This window comes from Thermobia domestica, chromosome 14 (genome assembly GCF_964235325.1).
Source record: "Thermobia domestica chromosome 14, izTheDome1.hap1.1, whole genome shotgun sequence".
Lineage (NCBI taxonomy): Eukaryota > Metazoa > Arthropoda > Insecta > Zygentoma > Lepismatidae > Thermobia > Thermobia domestica.
Window position 1 is genome coordinate 8,837,396 of NC_137467.1, and position 27,128 is coordinate 8,864,523.

A 27,128-nucleotide genomic window follows, 5' to 3' on the forward strand; every position below is an offset into this window, starting at 1 on the left:
CAAAAATAACTACATTGCTAGAATATGTCTAGGAAGTTTGAAATTTTGACATACAAATATGTGCGTTTGGTCTACAGTGCGTGCTAAGTGTGCTTTGTAGCGGACAAGCACCATGTGTGTGTATTTTCACGTGGTTCTTCCATCACCTCCCACTTCTTTCATTTAACAAATTTCTTAGTTCTCATTCATCATTTCCATATTCCTTAGCTTCGTTAAACTCAAATATTTAATTTAATTTCAGTGGAATGTAACCATTGGCAGGATAATAGATTGATATCCTAAAGGTATCCAGTGATCATCCCATAAATAACCCTGAAATGTCGCACAGGAAGCCCACGAGACGTCCACTTGAAATGTTGGATGTCCTGTGTAGATCCCAATGTTCCGCTCTCTGTGCTTCATGGAAACATTCAGAATCACATGCAAGCACCCGAAAGTTAGGAACTAGGATATCATAGTTTTGAATAAAATTCTTTAAACATATATTTTACGTCTAGTATCTATATATTAAAATGCTAGGTTTATGTTTGTGTCCAAAGAAAAGTTTATATGTTTGTCTCCAATCCTTTCGACAATATCTCGAACACCGCAAGTGCTAGAAACGAGCCGTTTTCGCTGGTCGATTCCAAATTTTGGATAGATTGTCCAGTTCTAATTGGATATTTAAAAATGTGGCCGTTATTTCTTTTCACATTTTTAGCGGTACAATAGACGTGTTGAAATTTTACAAAAGCATCATATCCTACGAGTTATACATTCCAACACCAAATATTTATATACAGAGGTTGCATATCTCTCCGGCGTTTGTTTCATGGCCAAATGATCATGAAAAAACGAAGGATAACCATTTCTCCAGTCTAAGATGAATCTTTATTATTTGGAATGTTCTGCCTAATGAACACCATATATCACTGACAATATAAGTAACTGTATATGTAATGTATTTGCTCATTTCAGTCTGCATACAAGAAGAAAGAAAACACTGATTATACATGAATTAGAAACTCCAACCGGAAGTAGGCTCAATCTTGCAAACGGTGCGAGATATTGAAAACACAATCGAAAACATCCTCCCTTTATGGTAGCCCTTACCGATTTTTGTCAAGACGTCTTTCACTTGTGTCTGTAAAGGAACATGTACAGATGTGAGGAATAACAAAGAGATTCATACTCATATGTGAATGATGCGCTGTGTAGAGAGTGCAGCTTCAGCTAGTACCTATATATTATAACAGAAAGCCAATTATATATAATTTGTTACGATTGGCATACACGATGTAGTTCCTTTAGTCTTGCATTGAAAATAAGTTACACTTCGAAGCTGATTATTATGGGAAGGTTGTAATTAAGATACCAACACGTGTGTCTACATCATTAATTGTTCGGGACAAGCATTGGTTATAGAAGATCCCTTTTTTTTTAACCAATATGTGGCACGCGTTTGGGTATATAGGTGCGAGAGGAAATTATTTGTTTCCTTTTTTTTTTTCGTTCTTAAAGACTGAAACAATGGAATGACTCAAGAAACAACCCCTTACTTTCGTAAACCAAAAACAAAATAGTAAGAGTAAGAAGATGGCGAGGGGTTGGCTGAGCAAACGGAAATAAGGAATACAAGGTTCAAGGAAGGATGTGGAAAGCAATGTTGCCAAATCTACTAGAATTTCCCTTTTCATGCAAGAATTTTCGTTTTTGTAGAAAGTAACAAAATTTTCAAAATGCTTAGAAAATATTATTATTATTATTATTATTATTATTATTATTATTATTATTATTATTATTATTATTATTATTGCAGTTTGATTCTAAAGTCCAGTTAATGTGCCCCAAAATATTGGGGGCTGCATAGCAGGCAAGTGAATAATGATAAAATCATTGGTGGACTGAGAAAGTGGCAGGAAACGTGAATACCCCGAGAAAACGCACGAACACAATGTTATCCACGACAAACTTACTTGGGCAGGGATCGAACTAAGGACCCAACGCACAAGAGGTAAGTACTCCACCACTGAGCTACAATGCTCCCTCCCACCGGGAATACGAAACCGGGAACATGTGAACCAAAGGAGGAGGAGGGGCTTTAGGTTATTGATATGAGTATTTAAGTATAAAAAGTCTGCTAACACTGTGTTAAGAGTCTTCATCCCGGCGAAATTAAAATACCGCTAATTTTACAGTAATTATGTGATATCTTCAAATAGATAAAAGATAATTGAAAAGTGGAACAAGAGCGCCCTAGACAATATTATTTTGTATGAGGTACCGTTATCACAAGTCACCTAGTGGCTTTCTGTTTGCAGCCGTTTAGAAACGCGAAAATAATTGCCGATTTTCTAAATGGCTGGAAATCGAAAGCAGATAAGCGAGTCGTGATAACGGTATCTCATGTAAAATAATATTGTCTAGGGCGCTCTTGTTCCACATTTCGATTATTTTTTTTATCTATTTGAAGATATCACATAATTCCTGTAAAATTAGCGGTATTTTAATTTCGCCGGGATGAATACTCTTAAAAAGAAAGTATCGAAATACCATCATACTGTATCTGTTATAGTATATATATTTAAAAAAAAAAAGTTTTCGGGAAAGAAGAATGTGACGTGTACATAGAGGTGGGGGAAGCATCCGGCATCTTGAGACGTAACAGGTTGCTAACGTAACCCTCAGCACAAGCACCGGACATGATAATTGCATATTAAGCAACGGGAGTCTGTTCGTCTGTAAAGTACAGCAACAACACACAAAGATAACATTAAGGGAAGGGGGTAGTCTTTTTGGATAAGACAAGAGGATGCAAAGGGGATGGGGGGATAAGTATAGAAGTGAAGAAGAGCGCTGTATTAGTTCCAGCGGGATCAGGGAACCGTGACAGTTAGATTCGTTCATTAATTAACAACGGAACTGAACCCTCCCCCTCCTACCCCTTAACAAAAACCTCCTTCTTTCCTTCATATGGCCTTCCTTTAAACGGAAATGGCTCATCCTGATCACCTTTATATACATTAACCAACCCTCACCCCATCCCGAAAACTCACGCATATTCGCGCGACGCACGCATATCGCAAAACCCACAAAACACATGCGTTCGCCGTGTACTAAAATACTGTGTTAATATTCTCATATTTTTTCTCTTTCTTTGCTGAACGGTACTTAAATTACCTTTATAGGTCAAGGATGATCAAACTGATAAGCAAAAACTAATGAAATGAAATGAAATATTTGAGTTTTACGTCCTACGGTTATGCCGGTTAGGCTAAAGGAGACGGTGATTATGAGAAATGAATGAAATGGTGGAATGAAGAAAGTGGGAGGAAATGGGAGAACCCCGAGAAAATCCACGCACACGGTGTTTGTCCACCACAAAGTTCACTTGGCGGGGTTGGGATCGAACCCGGGACCCCAAGCACCAGAAGTGAACGCTCTACCACTGACCCACCGCGGCCCCAAGCAAAAACTAATAAAGAATGGAAGAGATAATAATAATGATTCTTATTATGAAAGAGAAATGTCTCAATCTGTGAGTAAATCATAATAGTTGAGCCTCGCAATAATATATGTCGCCTGACGCTGGTAGATGTCTCCTAACGCTGATAGATGTCGGTTGGTGCTGATAGATGTCTGACGCTGATAGATGTCACCTGACGGTGTATATGTCACCTGATACTGATAGATGTGGACTGACGCTGATAGATGTCGCCTGACGCTGGTAGGTGTCGTGTAACGCTGATAGATGACGCCTACCCTGATAGATATGGACTCATGCTGCTAGATGTCGCCTGATACTGATATATATTGCTTGACGCTGATAGATGTCGCTAGCGGGCATACAATTTGCAGATTTTAATTATTGTGACATTTTAGTTGTAACTTTAAAACTACAGTGTGTTTCACTCCCCCACATATTTTTAGATTTGGATACATAAATTATAATGTGATAATTTAATTGACGACCACACTATCCGAGGAAAGGGAAGGAACAAAAGAACCATCATGTTAGGTATCATACCGGCATTAGCCTGATGTAATTGAGGAAAACTCAGGGAAAACCTCATTTAGGATGGGCCGGCCTGAAAAACCTGTTTCACCTTTCCGACCGAGTGTCCGCCACCTGGAATCGAACCCGGGAGCCGCTCGTATGGTCTCAGTTTCCAAAAATGCAGGCTTACAAAATCTGTTTCTGTTTGGAAGAGGCTTGTTTCGTCTTGTGCGCAGCCCTACTCAAAATACTTTCATATGTTTATTTTCTAAAAAGTATGTTTTTTGTGTTTTTCTCAAATAAAAATTCTCACTGTTCCTATGCCTTAATTCACTCCCTTTTCTTATAAATTCGTCCAAAGTTTCTTTAAGGCATTTCTTTTTTTTTACTATTTTCTATTTTTTTATGTACTATCTGTCCGTCTTCTCAGCATTATTATTATTACTTTTTTTTAAAATTAATAAATCATAAGGTCGCTCAACTTTGTAGTGTCCATATGTACCTACAGAGGGCAGGTGTGTTCTGTCAGGAGTCCAGTCAAACAGACAGACATTTCGAATATAATATTATCACCATCGTAATCTCAAAAAAGAGAAATACTTTTCTTTTATGTTATGCATATAGTTATTATGAATGTCCACGTGCTTCATGAAGTCCGAGAGAACCGAAGAGTTAAAAAAAAAGAAAAGAAAAAAAGCACTTGCAGCTCAATGCCAAGTCTATCGGCCATAAAAACAACTCGTGACCATTTTTATTACTTTTACGTCTTTCAGTGGCGTCTATCAATACAATGAAGGAGGCGGACATTTAAAGAAAGAAGAACTAAACTGAATACTGCTAAATCTTGCCGATGCGCTTGCAATTTCTTTTACAGAGGGAGAGAGAGAGAGAGAGAGAACTAAAAATATTCCTCAGACAAGAGTCTGTGTCAGAAGTTGTATGATATTAATGCACAGAGCATTTTAACTTGTAACACAAAAGTTGCATTTTATGATCCATAAAACGGATACTTTGTTGTAACACTGCTAAAGTCAAGATATTCATGTCTGGTTGGTGTGTGTGTATAAGTATATAACATGTTTGAATCTTATTTATGGCAAAAAGTTTGACAGCTGTCTCGCGCCTCATTCATAAGGGGGGCTTCATTTTATGGGCGGGAGGGTTGGTTTCGAAACAGCAGAAGGAGAAAAGCGTTACTTTAAAGTATGACTTGTATATGAAAAGCGACGGGTGATAAATAGAAATAACTGATGAATAAATAATTGATAAATGTATTGATTGGGGGGGGGGGACAACTCCAATGGACTATTATTAAAGTCCTTGTTCTTAGTTTAGTAGAACAACCTATGGTGAACGAAATCCCGTGTTCGATTCCCGTTGGGAAAGTATTAAATGCATTACAATAATCTATTATCCTACTTGAGATTGTAGGTCTGTCTGACAAAGTCTTCTATTGAGACCAGTAGCGTGATGAATACCTTCTGGTTAAGTACCCTTTACTCTAAAAAAAATCTAATCACACCTTGCACTTCAAAGTTTTGATCATGTTTCTTTGACCAGCCACTTTCCAACTGATACTAGAGGGCGTGATGCAACAACTGCGTCATCTAACGACTGTATGAGAAAGTATTGACCACTTGATGAGGCCTGGCGGGAAATTTAAACAAAAGAACATAGTAATGCTTTTTTGGTTCCATTACTTTTTGAATCACCTTCGTATTATAATACAAATCAGGCACTTTCTGATGTCATTCGGGACGGCCAGGAGAATGCATTAACGCTCAAATGCCATTCGGTACGCCCTTAACCTCTAGGACTGTTTCCTCCATCATTGTAGCGTTGCCCACGACGTAAGAAGTTTTTCATCTCGTCTCGATTTTAGTCTCGTAAACCCGGCGTGGAAGTCCCGGGTTTGATTCCCGGTGGGAAGTCATATGGTCTGAATTCCACGTTAGGATACAGGTTCTCTTTTCATATAGCTTCGAGCAGTTGTATTGATCCAATAGCCAGGTTGTTGGCGCCCCCTCCCCTTCTACTCACTCAATCAATAAATTGTCTCATATGGCCTCTCTGTTGAAAGGAATACCAAATATTAATCAACCAACCAACTTACCCAAACTCTTGCCCTTAATAACGACCGGCATGACAGTCCTTGTGGGCCTGAACCACTCCAATGCCATCTGTTAGCGACCAGTTGAACTAAGTCGAGACTAACGACCAACACGTGGTCATCGTTCCGCGTCGCCCTGTCCTTAATAGGTGTATCGGGAGTTTTTTTAAGAGTCTTCATCCCGGCGAAATTAAAATACCGCTAATTTTACAGTAATTATGTGATGTCTTCAAATAAATAAAAGATAATTGAAATACGGAACAAGAGCGCCCTAGACAATATTATTTTGCGTGAGGTACCGTTATCACAAGTCACCTAGCGGCTTTCCGTTTTCAGCTGTTTAGAAACGCGAAAATAAATGCCGATTTTCAAAATGGCTCGAAATCGAAAGCAGATAAGTGAGTCGTGATAACGGTTTCTCATGTAAAATAATGTTGTCTAAGGCGCTCTTGTTCCACATTTCGATTATCTTTTTATCTATTTGAAGATATCACATAATTAATGTAAAATTAGCGGTATTTTAATTTCGCCGGGATGAAGACTCTTAAGACCTAGTGGCCGTCACATCTTTTATTCACGTGACTCCCCAGTTTGCCTCACGACGCTGGGTGGACACCGAAAAGTGCGAAGCCTCAGCCAGAAATCGAACCCAGGACCAAGCTCTTGCCCTGCCCTTCCCAAATGACACCCCTCACCCAACTCCCCCCACCGTAACAAATATGAGAATACCAGCCTGAGCAATGTCAAAACGTATTTGAGCTTTCAGTTGCTCAACCTATGTAAGAGGCCCCGATATCCACTGTTCTTCTCACATTAACTGTCCTTGTGTAAGTGTTCTTTGAAATAAGAAAGAATAGGAAACTGCCAATCTAAATACAGAACAATCAAAAATACAAAAGACTGCTGCAGTGAATCGTGAATCAACACATTATTAAATCTATTTTTCTTAACATAAAGAAAGAACAAAATCGGAAATGATAAAGCAGAGAGGGTAGTTAAGAATCCTCCATTCCTGGTCTAAAAATCCAACATTTTTTTTTTAAACCCTCATATGAACACGTATGTCAACCATCATTATGGTCCCAATGACTTCCCTTAGTAATGATACTGCATATTTTCCCCCCTGCTACAAGGAAGAGAGAACATTTTTTTATATATATATATATTTCGTAGATAGATGCGTGTGTACTACTTGTTTTTTCTGATTACCGTCTGCCGTTTTTTGGACTTTCCGCTTCTTGACTTTAGGAGAAAGGAAGATGGGTTTTGGAAATAAAGCGGAAGTGATGACCACTGGAGCGGTACTTCATAAACACTTGGCACATATACATTCTACGCAAAGAACAGGACCGTCTCCTTCCGAAGTAGCATATGGAGGATATACGTATATTTAACAAAGATATCAACATATCTACACACGGAAATATTATTTGCATTCCTTCGTCCCATGGGAACACCGATACCACAGGATCTCTCACCTTGTTTTTATGTACGGTTGTTATCTTTCTTTTTTTTTCCTTATTTGTAATCATTAGCAGTTGAAAATTCGAAGAATAACTTCTATAAAAAACCTTTGTAATTACGAGGGTTGTTCACAAATAAGAAACTCACTAGCGTCAATTAACCACTTCGCCGTGTTAAAATGAGATAAATTAGTAATAACGTTATGTTCCGTTAGTTAGTTACGTTTCTGTATTACTGAAGCTCTCTCGAATCGATAGAAACAAAGAAAATATAATGAAAAATCAAGAAAATAATGAGTAGTATAATCTATAAAAAAATTAACAAAATAAATATTACTATAGTGGGCTGAATTTGGATTTAAAAGGGGCCGCGGTGGCTCAGTGGTAGACCGTTCACCTCTGGTGTTTGGGGTCCCGGGTTCGATCCCAGCCCCTGCCAAGTGAACTTTGTGGTGAACAAACACCGTGTGCATGGGTTTCCTCGGGGTTCCCCCGTTTCCTCCCACTTTCTTTATTCTACCCTTTCCTTTATTTCTCATCACCATGTTCTTTAGCCTAGCCGGCGTAGCTGTGGAACGTAAAACAAAGATCTCATTTCATTTCATTTTTATGAGAAAGTGGGAGGAAACGGGAGTATTCTGAGAAAACCTAGGAACACGATGTCGCCCATCACAAACTTACTTGATCGAGGATCGAACCAGAGGCCCCATGCACCAGAGGTAAACGCTCTACCACTGACCCACCGTGCCGCCTCTATACTGAAAGATGTGAATGTACTAAAAAAAAAGTGTTTGCTCTCTCCGCCCGTCTAGTGGCTAGCACGTGTTGTTTCGGTATACAGGTCCCGGGTTCAATTCCCGGTTTGAAAGCCTTGAAAATTTTCAATTTATTACAGTGGTTCGGATTGCACCGTAAACTGTTGGTCTAGGTCTTCTATAGCCTCGTTGCTGATAGAGGGCGCTAGACTGGAATTCAACCAACCAGCCAATCAAACAGTGTTTGCGCTTACTAGGCTGATTCGACATTGTACGGACTAAAAAAAAGCCAATGTAAAAGAATATTTTGAGACAAAGAAATGGAAAAACATTACTTAAAGTGAGGACAGAAGAAAAATTATAATTCCCAGCTGTCATCGCTTTTCTCTTGCCAATTTTCCGACCGTTCAATGGATGAAAACAAATGTAGAACCTGAAGGGTTGAGTTTTGTAAAGCATAAAAGTTAGAAAAACAGTTAATTCTCTAGAACAAATCTATGCATCATGTGATGCTTTACAAATAATTTGATTAAGCATGCGTGAAACTAAAGTGTCTATGTAATTCTATGTAAGGGCGTACCTTGTACAGAAAGGTATGAAGAGATGACATATGCATGGACATATATACATACAGTATCTCTTTCTGTTCATCGGTGGGAATCTCTCATCTGAATGAAGGCAAAAACAACGTAAGGAAGATCTATCCAGCACCGCAAACCTAATCCGTAGGCATTCGAACACAGAAGATACTTTTAATAATTATAATAATAATAAAGGGGAAGAAAAACTTGTCGTGAAGTTGTCTTCTCCTCCCTGTTTTTTGACTCCCGCCCTGTCTCTATATCTATCAGAAGTTCTTAGAATGGTAGTCTCCCTCCCCTCTACATTTTATCTTCTGTGGAAATAAATATTCTCCCACCGAGGTTTCTCACAAGGACTTGTTTTCCATCTCGTTTCTCCATAGGTATAGGACGTAGGCATATACACTAAGTATATGATTTCCCATGCTTCTTCGCGAGGAACTATATTAGAAAACTTTTTTCATTGCTTGAAATTCTGATAGTCGATGTATGATTATACTTTTGAGATATTGGAGGAAGCTCCTTAAGTTTGGTTAATTTGGTGTTTAGTGTTCTTTTTTTTTACGTTTTTCTAAGATAAACAACAAACAAGAATTTTAGGAGTGGTCCAGAAAAAAAGCATCAAAAGATTGTGATCTTGGCCAATAATTAGTTTTTGAATCAGGGGCCACAAAATTTTTGAACGGCCTCTAAATCGAATTTTCTTATTTTTTTACGGAATAAACACATAATACCGCTAATTTTACAGTAATTATGTGTTATCTTCAAATAGATAAAGGATAATTGAAATATGGAATAAGAGCACCCTAGACAATATTATTTTGCGTGAGGTACCGTTATCACAAGTCACCTAGTGGCTTTCCGTTTTCAGCTGTTTAGAAACGCGAAAATAAATGCCGATTTTCAAAATGGCTCGAAATCGAAAGCAGTGATAACGGTTTCTCATGTAAAACAATATTGTCTAGGGCGCTCTTGTTCCACATTTTGATTATCTTTTATCTATTTGAAGATATCACATATTTACTGTAAAATTAGCGGTATTTTAATTTCGCCGGGATGAAGACTCTTAATGATAATTTGAGTTTGGATACGCTATATGTAGTTCTCCAGATATAAGGCCTACAAGAAAATATTTGCGTGAAATATATTGGATCTTTTGAAATATATGTTACTTATAAACAGAACATAAATAAATAAACCGTACAAGCTGAATACACAGTATCAAATATATTAGGAATAAAGGAAACACTTTTCATCGCCAGGGCGAGCCACCGTGGCTCAGCGGTAGAGCGTTTGCTTCTGGTGCATGGGGTCTTTGGACTGATCCACGAGCAAGTAAGCTTGTGGTGGACAAAATTGTGTCTGTGGGTTTTCTTGCAGTAGTTCCGTTTCCTCACACTTTCTCATTCCACCAATTCTTCCATCATCATCATCATCATCATCACTCACTCACTCACTTGTCTTAATCATCCGTCTCCCTTAGACTAAGGGACATAATTGTGGGACGTTCAACTGAAATATTTCATTTCATCTCATTTTCTTCAGCGCCATAAAAAAAACATTATTTTTTGAATTTTCTCAAAAACTACTCATGAAATTTATACTCACTCATGTCATTTTGTTCTGTTCAATCAGGTTAATCATTTTGCTCCCGTCAAATGCTAATAATGTTGTTGAATTCGGTTACTTGTTTGTTTGTTTGTTAGCAAATTAAATTTTACGCACTTCCATAATATATTGAGACCTTATACTAAATTAGGTGCAGATATGTAAACCCAACGACAATACAATAGTTCCACATATATATTTTGTTTTTATTTCGGCTATTTTTACTAATTATTATTATTATCAGTGCTATTGTCTGGAAAACAGTCTCTGGTACCCACCATGGACGACGCCAGTTTCATAATAACGGGCAAAGAAACGTTTCGGAATGGGGTCACTGAATTCTGGAAGGCTATCGAAAGTGATAGTTTAATGTTACTTGACCTACCACAATACTAAATACAGCAATTTTTATTCCTCAGATAATAGGCTGTTTTCTCACCAAATTTCGTCCAGATGCGTCCAACAGCTACCGAGAAATAAAGTAATACAAACACATCTACTCCTGCAGTGAAATTAAAAGTACTCGTCTGCTTACGCCAGGAGATAATAAAATCGATCATATCCTTTCATGAATGCCACCCAACTATCATAAAAGAATTGTTGGTTGCATATATAGTAGGGGCTATATAACGTTAAATATCCATCCAGAGTATAAGCACCAGTATGCTTACGCCAGGAGATAATAAAAACGATCCTATCCTATCATGAATGCCACCCAAATATCACAAAAGAATCGTTGGTTGCATACATAGTAGGGTTTGTATAACATGTTAAATATGCATCCAGAGTATAAGCACCCATATGCTTACGCCCCGCGCCGGGAGGTAATAAAATCGATCCTATCCTATCATGAATGCCACCCAAATATCAGAAAAGAATTGTTGGTTGCATACATAGTAGGGGTTGTACAACATATTAAATATCCATCCAGAGTATAAGCACCCGTATGCTTACCCCGGGAGGTAATAAAATCGATCCTATCCTATCATGAATGCCACCCAACTATCACAAAAGAATTGTTGGTTGCATACATAGTAGGGGTTGTACAACATATTAAATATCCATCCAGAGTATAAGCACCCGTATGCTTACCCCGGGAGGTAATAAAATCGATCATATCCTACTATGCTAAAAACAATTCACGGAATACAAGTGCATTATACGTTTCATTATCTTTTGTGTTAGAATGCTTCGTCTATTGGGACGGCGTTGAGACGCTTATACATATTATTCGTGTGAACATGTCTGGAGAACGAACACTTGTCGACGAGATCTCAAGATAAAGATAAATGAATAAAATGAATACTGAAACAGAAATCATCCGTCCATGGCGAAAAAATACAAGCGTCTTCCTCAACTGGTTTAACTGTGCATGAAATGACATGTATTTGCAATTCTTGAAAGAATACAATGGTTGATTATTTCTAACACAGCTGTGAAAGTCTTTTTGTAAAAGGAAAAAGAAAGAAATGTTGGGTATGCTTGACCAGTTTGTTGGTAGAGTCATCAGGAAAAACAGAACAAAACAAAATACTTACATTCTCCTTTAGATACAGGTTGTTATCAATAACTTCTTGATAAATGTACGTATTTGACTGTGGATATTGGGAGCTAAGGAAGCAGTGTTGAATGTAGACCCTTCTCACCGGGAGAAGATGGATAGTGGTTCTTTGGAGAGAACTGCTTTGAAGTTGAAGGATATTCTTGATTCACTACTTCTTCGTTTTATAATATGCTACAAATGTGAATTATACTTTTTGTTTCTACTTCAGTCCTCTGTGCTAATGCACCTAATCAAGTATTGTGCTAAGAAATCATTCCACCATAATCATAATTCTACAGTATTATTAACGTTTGTTTGATTGACTTTCAGTTTAGTGTTCCTTTGAGCGGCGAGGCTATATGAGACGTTGATCTACAGCTTAAGGTAGATTCCAAACCACATGAGCTCCTGTCAAGAATCGAATCCGGGTCACCCACTAGTAACATTTAACGAAATAAAAACTCATAACAAGAGACATATGTTAACCAAAATACTTCATTCAGCTGAATGGCGTGATATATATGTGCAATACCTCGTGCGTAGTTCTCGAAAAAAATCTTTTGTAAACTTAAAAATTGACGCGGTATGATAACAGTGACACACATACTCCTCACAAGACTCAGATGCTCCTAACAGTGACAGACCTTCCTAACAGTGATACATATTCGTAACAGTGACATACCTTCCTAACAGTGATACATACTTGTAACAGTGACAGACCTTCCTAACAGGACTCAGATGCTCCTAACAGTGGCATACCTTCCTAACAGTGACACATACTCCTGACAGTGACACATACTCGTAACAGTGACAGATATTCCTAACAGTGATACATACTCGTAACAGTGACAGACCTTCCTAATAGAACTCAGATGCTCCTAACAGTGACAGACCTTCCTAACAGTGATATACACTCGTAAGAGTGAGATACCTTCCTAACAGTGATATACACTCGTAACAGTGAGATACCTTGCTAACAGTGATACATACTTGTAACAGTGACAGACCTTCCTAACAGTGATACATACTCGTAACAGTGACAGAACTTCCTAACAGTGATACATATTCGTAATAGTGACAGCTCTTCCTAGCAGTGACACATTCTTCTAACAGTGACACATTCTTCTTACAATGACATACATTCTTCTAACAGTGACAAACATACTGCTAATAGACATATACTACTAACAGTGACACAAAACCTTTTAACAGTGACGCATATAGTTTTAACTGTGACACACATAATCAAAAACAGTGATACCCATACTCCTTCTAGTCGTAACCATAAAAATCATTCTTGTTACCTACAAGAAGTTACCTAGTAATAAAATCACTAAAGAAACTAAAAATCTGTCAATGATAAATAACTTATTCAATGAAGAAATTAAATACAAACTGCACAATTTCATCCCGAAAAGCGAAACAGTCAAGGTCCTATGAGAGTAATATCGTAAGAATTGAGGAGGAAGATAGTTTCCTTCTGTGACTAAAAAGTTGGGAAGCAAAATCTATACATATTGTTGTGTTGTGTCCAGAAGCATTGAGGCTGAAACACGACGTTTTGGGGTTGGATAATATGTATAATAATCTGACTTCCTGCCCTGGCTTGGTCCGTCTCCATCTTTTGTGTATAGAAAAAGCTTTTCAGCTGTTCCTTAGATGAAAACTATTAGCTTCCGGTAGGCGCTTTCTCTTTCTTTAGCTTCCTTCTTTATAGAAGAATCTATTCAATAGCAACGCCACGACATGTTCATTTTCTCTTCTATACCAGAAAATAATCGAAAAAACTGGAGCACTTTTTTTCCTCTTTTATAATTTATCATTAATATTTTTGACATATAAAAGAAGCCCTGACTGATTGATCCAACGTTGAAGTGAAACTGCTGAAGCTATAAATTTGAAGTTTGAACATTACTTAGGCTTTACGGCGTAAGGTACCACTAAGGAGGGAACTTTGGGAACTCCACGTGAAACACAGAAAAATGATCGTTATAGTTATTGTGATAAGATGTCTACATTTTGGAATCCTTACGGTAGACACATGAAATTTTGTATTTGAGCTTTTCGTTTAAAATAATTAAATACTTGTTTCAACTTTTTTTTTAAATATTTGGCCTAGAGGGTAAAAACGAAGCTGCAAGATAAAAAGATTGGGGATGCAGTTATTATATTAAGGTATCATTCTTTTCAAATTCATTAGTGTTAGATACAAGAAATTTGGCATTTATACTTTTCACTTAAGAGTCTTCATCCCAGCGAAATTAAAAAACCGCTAATTTTACAGTAATTATGTGATATCTACAAATAGATAAAAGATAATTGAAATATGGAACAAGAGCGCCCTAGACACTATTATTTTGCGTGAGGTACCGTTATCACAAGTCAACTAGTGACTTTATGTTTTCAGCTGTTTAGAAACGCGAAAATAAATGAAGATTTTCAAAATGGCTCGAAATCGAAAGCAGATAAGTGAGTCGTGATAACGGTTTCTAATGTAAAATGATATTGTCTAGGCCGCTCTTGTTCCACATTTCGATTATCTTTTATCTATTTGAAGATATCACATAATTAATATAAAATTAGCGGTATTTTAATTTCGCCGGGATGAAGACTCTTAAAGTATGATAATATTACAACACATGTTCTTAGTGTTTCTTGATACATGAAATGAAATCTTTTAGTTTAACCTCCAACCATTATGTCCTTTAAGTTAAGAGAGACTATGATTAAGAGAAGTGTATGTTGATGGAAGAATTGGTGGATGACAATGTGGGAGGAAACGAAAGTACACCGAGAAAACCCACGTACACCGATGTTGTGGCCGGGGATCGAACCAAGGACCCCATGCACCAGAGGTAAGCGCTCTACCACTGAGCTACCAGGCCCCCGATTGTGAGAATACAGCAGTTATAGGCTATCTACCAATACGGCCAATCACAGCGGAGGGAGCAAAGAGGGCAACTGCCCACCCTAAATTTTCGAAAAGTATTCAGTTCTCGGATTGTTTGTTTGATTTGAGTTTCAGCGCCCCTTTCAGCAGCGAGGCTACATGAGACGTGGACCTACAGCTTAACATGGGATCTGAACCACATTAGTTCCCGCCGGGAATCGAATCCTGGTCTCCCACGTCAAATGCGCGTACGTTAACAGCTTATAGTCACGAAGGAACTCGATTCAATTCTTGGAAATACATGTGAAAACAGAAATTTGCTCTCACCACTTTACCGAGCGAAGTAGCTCAAGTGGTAGGGTGTTCGCTTCGCATTCGGGAGATCGCGGGTTCGATTCACGCTGCCGACCATCCTGATTGGGGTTTTCCAGGGTTTCCATCAATCCTACCAGGCAAATGCCAGGATGGTACCTACTAAGACAGGCCCTGGCCGTTACCTTCCCAAATGCTTTCCATTGTTGTTGTTGTTGTTGTTGTTGTTGTTGTTAAATATCCAGTATAAAATGGCCTCTGAGCTGTATCTGGTGATTGTTAAATAAATAAATAAATATATTAAATACTATAATGCTATATTTTTTTTACTGTTGTTAGTAAGGATATGTTATTTTGTGTGACTTAGGTACTAGGTGAACACATCAAAGTGTGTGTGGTTTCGAGACTGTGCTTGTATATCAGTCTTTCCCTTGGAAAAAAGTCCTGCAAGCGTCCCCTGTCCATCAGAAATCCCATCCTTCCAGAAAAATGCAAGAAGTCCAAAAGACATTAGTTATTATACATAAAAGGAACAAGCATATCAAAACGAAATTACAGGAAACAAAAAGGTACATATTAGAAGAAGAGAGACAAAGAAGAATAAGATAAAGCATGAAAGAAAAAGGGGACAGGAAGAAGTATGAATGAAGGCACCGGTAGCAGGAATCAGGGTTTGTGAACAGACATTCCCAGAAGGGTGAGGCCATCAACTTCTTGCAGGAAAGCACTAACGTTACGACCAAGCAAATACTTTTTCAACGATATATATTTTTTTCCCTCAAGAGGAAAGGAGAGAGGGGAATGCCTTGTTCTCTGTTTTGTTTAATGTGCATGTACGTATGTATACTTAATATGAGCCAATTGTGATAGAGTAGATCACCACCACAAAGCAACAGGTGGAAACAGGTGTCTTGGAAGGTAACCGCCAAATAACCACAGGATCTTCGGACCAAGGGCAGTCACGGGTTGGTGGAGAGCCTGAGAACTTGAGAACCTTATTTATTAGGAAAGAAAAGGTTTTATTACATTCAATGAATACCCATTAAGATTCTCTCTCTCCTCCTTTTAAACATTCTAACAAACACAAACAAAAATTTCACAAAACCTCATTAAAGCTAATTTCGTGAATAACTGAATTTCCGTTCTTACGTACTGCCTTCTATTTACTTTTCCTGATACCGCTTTTTCGAAACAAATCTTCACGCCGCTTGGGATCGAGCTAGAGACTTCACACGCCAGAGGCGAGATCTCTACCACTGAGCCACGACAAACTCAAAAAATCTAACTAATAAGATTTTTTGGGTTTGTGGTAGCAGAATATCTAACGTTGAATACACTTCTAAAAATTTTTTGGTATTTCTTTCATCTTTGGTTGCTTTTTATTTTAATGTAATTTTAGCATAGACTAACATGGGCCCTACAATTTAACATGAGTTTTGAGCTTGCAGTATTTCGATATATCGTTTAAAGTATTGAATTCACGAGCGCGTGTACCGGGTACGATTCCCGGCAGGTGCTTCCCAATTAGGGATGCGCACGAGACGAGTCGAGACAGGATTTTCCTGACAAAAATTCGAGTCGAGACACAGCTTTTCCAATAGAGAAATATACATTTTTCGAGTCGAAACATCATTTTTACAGCATATTTTCAAGACGAGACAACCACACATCTTGTCTCGTGCGCATCCCTATTCTCAATTTTTGGCGTCCACCTAGCATTGTGAGGCAAAATGGTGAGTCACGAGAATAAAAGACGTGACGGTCGCCGGATAAGAAACCTTCTGAGATATGTTAGAGACAGGGCGACTCAGCGCACTGGTCACGTGTTCGCCGCTAGACTGAGGGTGTAGTTCAGTCAATCACTAACAGATGACGTTGGAGTGGCTTAGGCCTACAAAAAACTGTCATGCTAGTGGTTAGATTTTAGTTTTATATTTCAATCAATATATACTGTACGTATAAAATCAGTGCGGTAACAAATCTCTTCGGGGACTCGGATCAGTGAGTTGACCCTGGTAAAGGATTACATTTCTGGGCTCTATGAGTTATTTTGAAGATGTGCCAGTTGACACTTGCTACTCTTGCCAGAAATCATAACTAAAAGTTTACTTGAATTGACTTAGAAATTGATTTATTATTACTATGTGGATCTCTGGTTGATTTTGGAGAGACCTCTCTCCTAGGGGTCCTCCCATCCTGAGAATTATGAACAGATAACATCATTAAAATAAAACAAGTCGACCTAATTGTGGTTTCGAGTTTAACAAAGACATATTACATACAAAGTTTTGATATCGGTTTCGCCGTCATTTCAGTGATTTTTTTTTAATGCAAAAGCTAAGTGTAGGAATACACCCACAGGGAGGGAGCCCCCCAAAACTTCCTAACGTAACGTACATGTGTACACTTTCTCAATAAGACAATACTTATTTAACAGGGAAATGATTGATGTAGCATGAAAATTTTATCTTAACCTTCTTCTGTACCCTTCCTTTTATAAAAACAATCTAGTTCCAAGAGAGCCGATTTCTCTGTAAATTTGGGGGTCCTACTTAGACACAGAAGGTATATATATGAGGATGTTAAGACAAATTGCATTCAAATTATGCCAAATATTGTACATTCATAAATACACTAGGGGGCCCGCATGAGCTTTAAGAGGCCCGGGTTCCCCAGCCCCCCCCCCCAGGATCGGCGCCCTTGTCTAGTTCTATCATTTTCCCCCTGAAAACATAGGTGGAAGTATTTCACAATTACTTACAGTCTCTTTAGGTGCAGAACAATGCCCGTTCAATAATACATAGACGTATGGCTTGTATTAATGGATCGCCCCCCAGAGCTTCGACCCCTCCCAATAAAGATTTCTGGGTGTGCACTTGGCTGGTGCTGGCTTATCACCGTCTCCGTTAAGCTCGATGCAGAACCGTGGAACATTAAACTAGTGATTTAATTTCATTTGCATATGATTTCCCCTACCTATGCACAGGCCCGCAACTTGAGCGGGCAAGGGGGCGTGCCCCCCTAAACTTTTCATGGCCCCTCCAGACTTCAATACAAAATGCTATTATTAATACAAAAATCACAATTTAGATATTTGTAAGAGAATTTTTAATGACTTGCCCCCCTATCTTATTCATACCCTCCCAAACTTCTGTGTCTGATTGCGGGCCTGCCTATGCATAACATAGCCTAGACTGAAAGTCTGAATCAGTTCTTGAGAAAACAACTAGGAAAATTCATTCACAACCTTCTATTGTTTCCCCCTTTGTAATATTTTTTTTTCAAAATTCAAAATTAAACCGACAATAGGAGAAACGGTTAAAAAAGTGCTACTATCATCACATTCCCGCTGTCAGGTAATTTAACATCAACCGTCGTGTTACAACGATTTTTCTTTTTACACCTGTGGCCCATTGTTCTTAGCCAGCGACTGTGCAGTGATTCATTCCAGAAATGGAAATGAATGAGTGACATCCCTCCCAAACGCCCTTGACCTTTCGGAAACAAGTACTCGTGGCTCTCTCGTGCTAGACGCAAGCCACGGATAGAAAAAAAAAAAAGCATAATTACCAAGACGCGTTGCTCACAATATCTGTAATAAAGGAGTGATAGTACGTTATCTTAACGTTCGTGCGGAGGAGTCTTTTTTTTTAACTTGGAGAAAATACGTTAAGTTTTTCTCATCGTGCATCCGGTCTCGGTATATTTTGTTCTGTCATGTTTCGATTCGGTTTGTGGACACTTTATGAGAGATGTAAGGCTGTGATTGTTGAATCACAGAAAGTCAGAAGAGCAGGTGCAACGGAAGTCGGAGATTTTTGCCTTGTTAAAAGGAGGCAATATCATGATGGACTTAAAGACGAACCAACGGACACAAGGCAAAGAGATTGGGACGCTTAAAAAGATTTAAAAAAAGGGGGTAGAAAGAAACGTTAACGTATCCTATGACAAACAAAAGGCTTCATGTAAATGTACAACGGACAAAGGAAACACGAGAATCATTCATGCGGCCACCATGGAACAAATTGTATTGTACACTTTTGGAGGGACACAAGAGCTCAGCTTTCTTTCGAGAAGCTATTTAGGTCATCATCATCTTCATAGGTATTTTACCATTATTGGCAAGTATGGAACCGCGGTGGCTCAGTGGTAGAGCGTTCGTCTTAGGGGGGGTCTCTGGTGAATCGGGTCCTGGGTTCGATCCCAGCTCGCGTCAAGTGAACTTTGTAATGGACAAACACCGTATGTGAGGTTTTCTCGAGATTCTTCCGTTCCCTCTCACTTTCTTCATTCCACCATTTCATTCATTTTTCATAATCACCGTCTCCTTTAGCCTAGCCGGCATAACCGTGAAACGTAAAATTATATTATTGGCAGATCACTTGCCGCAGCTGAGAAGCTTCCATGCTCTTCTGCTAACCTCTTCGTCATGACATATGATTTTTCCGTGTTGATATCTCCGTTAATTGTAGTCCCCTTCGTCCCCTCCCTCTCTTTCCTGCCCTTTCGTTGTTTTTATAAGAAAAGAAAGAGTACAGTTGAAGTGTTAGAACAAATCTTTAGTCTATCCCAATTATTTCTCTGCTAAGCAAATATAAAGTTATTTTTTTAAAAAAAATCTACACATGTATGTCGCATTACGAAGTTTTGAAGAAGGGTCGGACCCGGTGGATCTCCCGCGTAGGTACGCCCCTGGTTTTATAACTACGTAAAACAATAAAAGACTAAAAATTAAAACTAAAAATAAAATAATAAGGAATCTAACTGAAGATTTATGAATGTGGTTGAACTTCTGTTTCATGAACTTACTAGCATCTTTTTTTTTCTGAAAATTCTATACAGAAGATTGAAATTGCTATTAGCAGTTTGCTAAGGAAAAATAAATGAATTTATTTATTTTTAACTTGGCTAAAAGGCTTGAATTCCCAGAATCATTCCTGAAAACAGGACAATATTTTGCAGGCAACATGATAACGCCAGACAACATAACAATTTGATGACCGAGAAACAGATTTGCCATCTTAATTGAGCTCTTCTTCATTCACACAAAATCCCTCGTGGCTATCTGGTTAGTGAACGTAGCTTTGGCGCGGAAAACCCGTGTTTGATTCTTGGTGGAAGCTCATTTGCTTCGGATTCTTACGTTAAACTGGAAGTCAACGTGTCATACAGTCTCGCTACTGAAGCGGAGGTTCAACTCTAATCCAAGCTACTAATCAAGCCTTCATCCATCGTATAGTCCCAATTTAGCTCCATCAGATTTCGATTTGTTCGGGTCAATCAAAGATACGTTGCATGAGTAATTATTATCTAACAGCCGTCATGACAGTGTGAATGTTGTTCAGATTGATCGATAATGATTTTTGAGAGTCAGGCATACAGATGCTTTTTTATTGCTGGTAGCAATGGATGCTGAGAGAATATGATTAAATAAAAAATAATGCTTTAACAAATGACATATTTATGCTCTCTTTGTATTTTGTCTGAAATAAACAAGTAACAATTTCACGTGTACACCACGTGAAGAAGTTTGGTTAAATATCAAAAGTAACTGAATAATGTGCAACCAACAGAACATCCACGTATAGTTGGATTGCATACCACCAAGGAAAAAATCGGTTATACTATTAAAAGTAACTGAACTATTAAAAGTAATTAAAAATAAAAGTATACTATTAAAAGTAAGTTGCAGGTAAAAAGAAAAACAAACGAAAGACGAAATTCCGAGGCATTATTTTAAGAGCAACTTTCGTGTCGTTTACATAAAAATACATAAAGGTTATATACTTACCCTCATTTCTTCTGGTGTAACACTGTAGTCTGTGTAGTAGCAAAGGACCTCCACCGTCAGAGCGTGACACTGACGAATTTTGGACGCAAGAAGAAGACAAACTGCCCCTGTCAACTGAAGCTGTCTCCTGTTAATGGAACAACTGCATAAGAACCGGTCCAGAAAGTTGACCGCCAACGGGAATACTTGGTCCTCACAACCCTGTTCTTCGCATACCTGAAAAAGACAAGTAATACAAATTATACATCTGTATCTATAAATAATATATATCAAGAAATATTATGATTTTATGTCTATAACAGCTCATGATGTAAATATGTCATTCAAATTCAAGATTTTTTTTTTTTTTAATGAAAGGTGAAACATAACAGTTTCTAAACAATTTGTAAGATAGTCATAATAAAACAGTAAGAAAACAGGCTTTATGGAAAGCCGTACCCGAAGATGGGACAGAATACGGTAGCTGAGTGGTAGAGCGCTCACCTCTAGAACGAAGGGTTCCTGGTTCAATCCCAGCTCATGTAAGTTTGTGCTGGGCAACATCGTGTACGTGGGTTTTCTCTCTTGGATTTTCTCCAGCATTCTCACCAGTTCCTCTTGCAACCGTTCACTTTTCTTAGTCAACCGTCTTCTTTATTCTAAATGGCATATGCGTGGGACGTTAAACTAGACATTTCATTTCATTTTCTTACATAATCTCGGTACTGACACAGACATCAAATTTAAAGAGCAGCCAATAAGTGCGATTTATATTTTCTTGAAAAGTATTTTCAAAAATAGATTTATCGGTATATTTGTGTCCTTTGGCAACAGCGAGTCTATAGAACAAGACTTACAGTTTAAAGTGTGATATGAACCACAGTCATGCTTTATGTTCTCCCACCTGGAATTGAACCCAGAACATCGTTACTTTGTATTCCTATTTTTGCGAGATCCATCTTAATATTATCCTCTCATCTGCGCCTAGGTCTTCCTAATGGTCGTTTTCCGATTGGTCTTTCAGTCAAGACTTTGAAAGCGTTTCTACTTTCTTCCATTCTAGCTACATGACTCGCCCACCTAAGCCTTCTAGACTTGACGACCCTAACAATGTTGGGTAAACCATATAAATTATGTAGCTTCTCATTATGAAGTTTCCGCCATTCCCCATTCCCGTTCCTCTTGGATTCAAATACTCGGCTCAGGATTTTATTCTCAAATACATTCCATCTGCGTTCATCTCTTAGATTAAGCGCCCATGTTTCGCAACCATACAGCATAACCGGCATGATTGTCGTTTTATATAATTATATATTTTAAGATTCAAATTCCTTGAGAGAATTCGCGACGACAAAAGATTTTGAACTGAATATTAATACGAATTTTCTGCTTTCAGTAGACATTTAATTGCAATCTGTGATAATAAAGCATCGTTGTAGCCAATACTTTTTTTTTTAAATCAACATTTAAAAAACTCAATTTTTCTCACTTTGTTTCGAACTGATATTATCTGTAACGATACGTTATTATTTTCTCTGGTAATCTTTATTCTATTGTGTCACATTTATGTAACCGACTGGGGCACAAAAAATAGAAACATCGAGGACAGTTAAAAAGTGATCAAGCTCTTTAGAGGGATTCGAACCGATGATTGTTTGTGCCTCATACTGTACAGCTAAATGATATAGACCTCTACGCTATAATCAACGCCTAGAATGAGAAGCGCCATCTCTTTTCAAAATTACACACTACTGCTACTCTATCAACTTGCGAAGAAAATGTCTCAAAACATTATTAATGAACTCTTGAATTAGCTCACAGTCATTCTCCTGCTACACTGAGAGGGAAAAAGCTTAGGCCTATTTTTAACCTAGAAAATTCGGAGAGGCGATATTTAGTAGGATTCTGTATCACATCACATATAAGTTTTACTGTACCAGGCAACGTCGACACATGCAGGATACAAAGAATCAAGGTCAGGTACTTTGGTGCACGTTAACTGCTTCTATAAGAACACACTACACAGTGCAGAAAATCTGCAGTACAGCGCAGATTTTCAAGGATTCCAGTTCTCCGACCGCGGCAGGAGCAGCGTCAGGAAAATCACCTGTAGCCGGAATCTACGGATTTTCCTTGTAAATGCACTCCATTTTTTCTCTCCGTGTAGTAACGTAAATAGTCCGACAGAGACTCACTCAACAGCAACATCGTCACTTTTATGAGCATGGTTACTTATTCTCCGACTCTCAACTAACAAGATACCAGTACTTTTTGATAATTTCATAGCAAAACTTTTAAAATTTGTTTCAATTTTTGGGTAATTATTTTTTTAAAAAAAGGGAGTTGAAATTTGACCTGGATCGTATTTTAATTAAACGCATATTTAACAAATGTTTACTTTCAGTACAAGAGGGCGTTGTCTTACCACTAGGAATGCCCACGAGACCAGACGAGACATCACTTTCATCGACATCTTTTCCAGAAAAGATATTACTTTTGCATCTTTCTTTAGCTCAACTCTTTTCAGTACGGCATGTAAGTGTGTCAACACTAGAGAAGCTTTTTTTTTTTTTTTTCATTGCATCGTCAGGCATGACTTGACGAAATGGCCGCCGAGGTTTCCAGATCTCACTCCTATATATTTTCTCTTTGAAAGTCAGCTAAAAAGCTATATTTATCAGGTCAAAATTCCTTCTGGCGATAGTTAGATGGAAGGATCACAGCTGCTCTGACAAAGACAATGGAAACTATTGTCACATATTTTCCGTGACTGGAAATACACGATGTCCTGTTGGTAGGCGGCGTTGCATATCGAGCATACCTTGTGATCTGCCTTTGCACCGAGACTTTTACTCACCCTGTATTTGAGCTTAATTAAATATATTTACATGAACACAATACATAAATAACTTCAATTTCTGGTTTCGTAAAATAAATTTATATGGCAAGCTTCGTTTTGAAATGAATCTTTAAAATCTTAGCATACAGATGGCAACACTACTACTACTACGAAAATAATAATAATAATAATAATAATAATAATAATAATAATAATAATAATAATAATAATAATAATAATAATAATAATAATAATAATAATAATAATAATAAAACAGCGGTAATTGATAAGGATTAGAGATTTCGAAAATAGTATATTGAGACCAATGGCGTACACAAGAGGAGTTTCCCACTCCATCGAACAAGATATTCTCAAAATAAATATTTACTATATTAATATCTATATTCAAAAATCATACTTGTCCTGAAATGTTATAGGATTGATTTTTGAGCCCCCTTGAAGAATTATTCTTTGAACGCCACTGATTGAGACAAATATACAGGGTCTTCGTTTACCTGAATCAAACTTTCGACTAAGCACATAAGAAATAAGCAAATTGAATTTTATATTGTAAACCTAACTAAGGATCTCTTTAGCAAAGGTGTCGGGCCGCGGTGGCTCAGTGGTAGAGCGTTCATCTCTGGTGCATGGGGTCCTTGGTTGGATCCCAGCTCACATCAAGTGAACTTTGTGGTATGTAAACACCATGTGCGTGGGTTTTCTCGAGATCCTCCCGTTTCTTCCCACTCAAGAGACGGTGGTGCGTTTTAATTTTGGTTCATCTGCCCTTTATTGTGCATTTTCCAATAAATATATATCTAAAATGACAGTTTATAAATATCTTATGAATAACAATATCACGATGTACCCCTTCGCTCTCTAGATATAAATATTAAAAATGAGTAACTTATCGTGCTATATAATGAAAGAAAACGAAGTGCCCTATAATGGAATAAAACAAAGTGCCTTATAAGAAAGTAAAACAAACTGTCTTATAATGAAATAAAACAGACTGCCTTATAGTGAAATAAAACAACGTGTCCTATAATGAAGTGTCTTATAATGCAATAAAACAAATCTCTGAATGTAGCAGAATTGCTACGTTATCCTGTCAATGGTCTGACTACAAAGAAAGATAAAAGTAGGAAAAAACTATATTCAATCCGATGTTTTTTGAGTCCCTTTTGATTCCATACAAATGTAAAAAACAGTTTAAAAATAACCATTACACGGTACTTACCTCTAACATCCACGTTGAAACAACTTTTCTCATGTAAGGCTGAATGTCCTTTTGAACTTCGTGGAAGTAATTACACGGTGGCACATACAACCTTTCCATACTTAACATATTCCGTATAACACGAGTGTCCTGAAACAAAACATTATCCCTTTCTGCTAGCCTACAGTCAGTCATTTCAACACACAAAAGTTCCATTCTAAGAAAAAAAAAAGTCTTGTTGTAAAGTTTTTGGAAGTTGTCAATGGGATATGTCTTAAGAGAAGTCAGAAAGAGATTCTGTAATCACTCTAATAAAAGCACAGTTCACTGTTTTTCCTTTTGTCAAAAATTCTGACTTGACGTGAAATATATAAATGTATAAAAATTTTGTTCTTTTTCAAACACAAATTTCACTTTTAATATGTTTCTCCATCCTCACACATCACACTCAACATATTAATCCTTGTGAACACAATAAATACATATGCACAAAACGCTCTTGTAGTGTCCTTTTGGGGAAACACGTTGTCTTCGGGGGAATGTAAACAAACGTGGCACCGTGCGTACGTAACCTTCTCACGCTCAAAGTCTGTGCTCAATCTTGTCTGTCGGAACTTTCACCGCTGTCTTACGGAATCTTCTGCTACTGTAGGCATTTTATTCCAGCGTTACACGCCATTCACAGCTGCCGGTACATCAGCGCGAGCGAAAGTCGACCTTATAGACACAGGAACAGGGTTGGCAGACACAGATGTCGGAAATGTTCCTTTAGTATTAGGCTTACTCAGACAGGAAGCACTAATAATAGATATGAATCACCCTTATAATTAGTCATACAAGAACCTCTTTAAGGATTCTACAAAGAGATATGATTGGTCATATACAGTAGGTTGAATTTTAGTATTGTATAGTCAGGAAGTATATTGACGCTCATTGCTGCGGAATGGGTCATGAGTCTGTGACCCGACAGACCAAGAGGAAATCAGACCCACCCAGACCCGGCGACCCGGACGACCCATGACCAGGAATTTTCTGGTGGCTCGGACGGCCTGGTCTAACCTGGACAGATCCATGGTCCATGAGATCCGGACGGGTCCATGACCTAGAGTGACCTGGTCTGACCCGACCCAGACATACTCATGGTCCGGAGACTCGGGTCTCGAAGATAAGGAAATGAATCCGTGTAGCGTAGTCGCTAACGCTTTCGCTTTCAGTGCAAGCGGTCCGGGGTTCGATTTCCGGTGGGGGCACTCGGTCGAAAAAGTGTAAAACGCTTTTTCAGGCGAGCCACCTTGAATGATGTTTTTCTCATTCACACCAGGCAAATGCAGGGGTGGTACCTAACTTATAGGTCCCAGGTCGCTTCCTTCCTTTAAAAATCGTTTCTTCCTTCCATTTCAACGGATATCCCTCAAACGTGAAGGACTATTAGATATTCTACCATCAATTGTATTCTCCTTCGCCTTCTCCCTCTCTTTCCTACAACCATAACCTCTAGCAAACGTATCTCATGATACAGTTACTTCTTATCTAATATCCCAACGAGTTTCTCTCCTTCTTTTTAATAATATCTAAAATTATTCTTTTCTCCCTCACCATTTCGAACACCGTTTCATTCATTTTCAACTCGATCCACCTAATTCTCTCCATTCTTCTCCATACCCATATTTCGGAAGCTTCCAGTCGTTCTTCATCATTTTTGGGTATTGTTCATTTGCTGTCCAATACAATACTTAAAGTGATTGTACGAACACAATGAGGAATATTTATGAACGTTTAGTAAAACGCAAGTCATTAGATAATATTCTTCCATTAAAAAATATGGTTTAAAAAGTGTCACAAGTATATTAAAATATTCATTCTCCTCTCGTGACGTGAAAGGATTCTGATATAACTTGTAGATCATATTCCAAAAGAATAGATCATAAATTTCGTATATAAATTTACAAAACGAAATGAGACGTGAAAAACTTTCCCGAAATCGAGACAAGATTAGAAAGAATTCATGGAGAATCGAGACAAGATTAGAAAGAATTCATGGAGAATCGAGACAAGATTAGAA

General features: G+C 38.0%; 1 protein-coding gene across 1 annotated transcript in view; it reads right to left on the reverse strand.

Annotated features, from left to right (window-relative positions):
• The window catches only part of LOC145669503 (G1/S-specific cyclin-D2-like), an 82,680-nt gene extending 56,963 nt beyond the window's left edge, over positions 1–25,717 (reverse strand). The window contains exons 1-2 of the mRNA XM_081737684.1: positions 25,088–25,717; positions 21,030–21,245 (exon numbers count right to left, since the gene is read on the reverse strand). Coding sequence (XP_081593810.1) covers positions 21,030–21,245; positions 25,088–25,282 — 411 coding nt within the window. The 5' untranslated portion in view covers positions 25,283–25,717. The remainder of the gene's footprint in view (positions 1–21,029; positions 21,246–25,087) is intronic.
• Between the last annotated feature and the right edge of the window lie 1,411 nt (positions 25,718–27,128).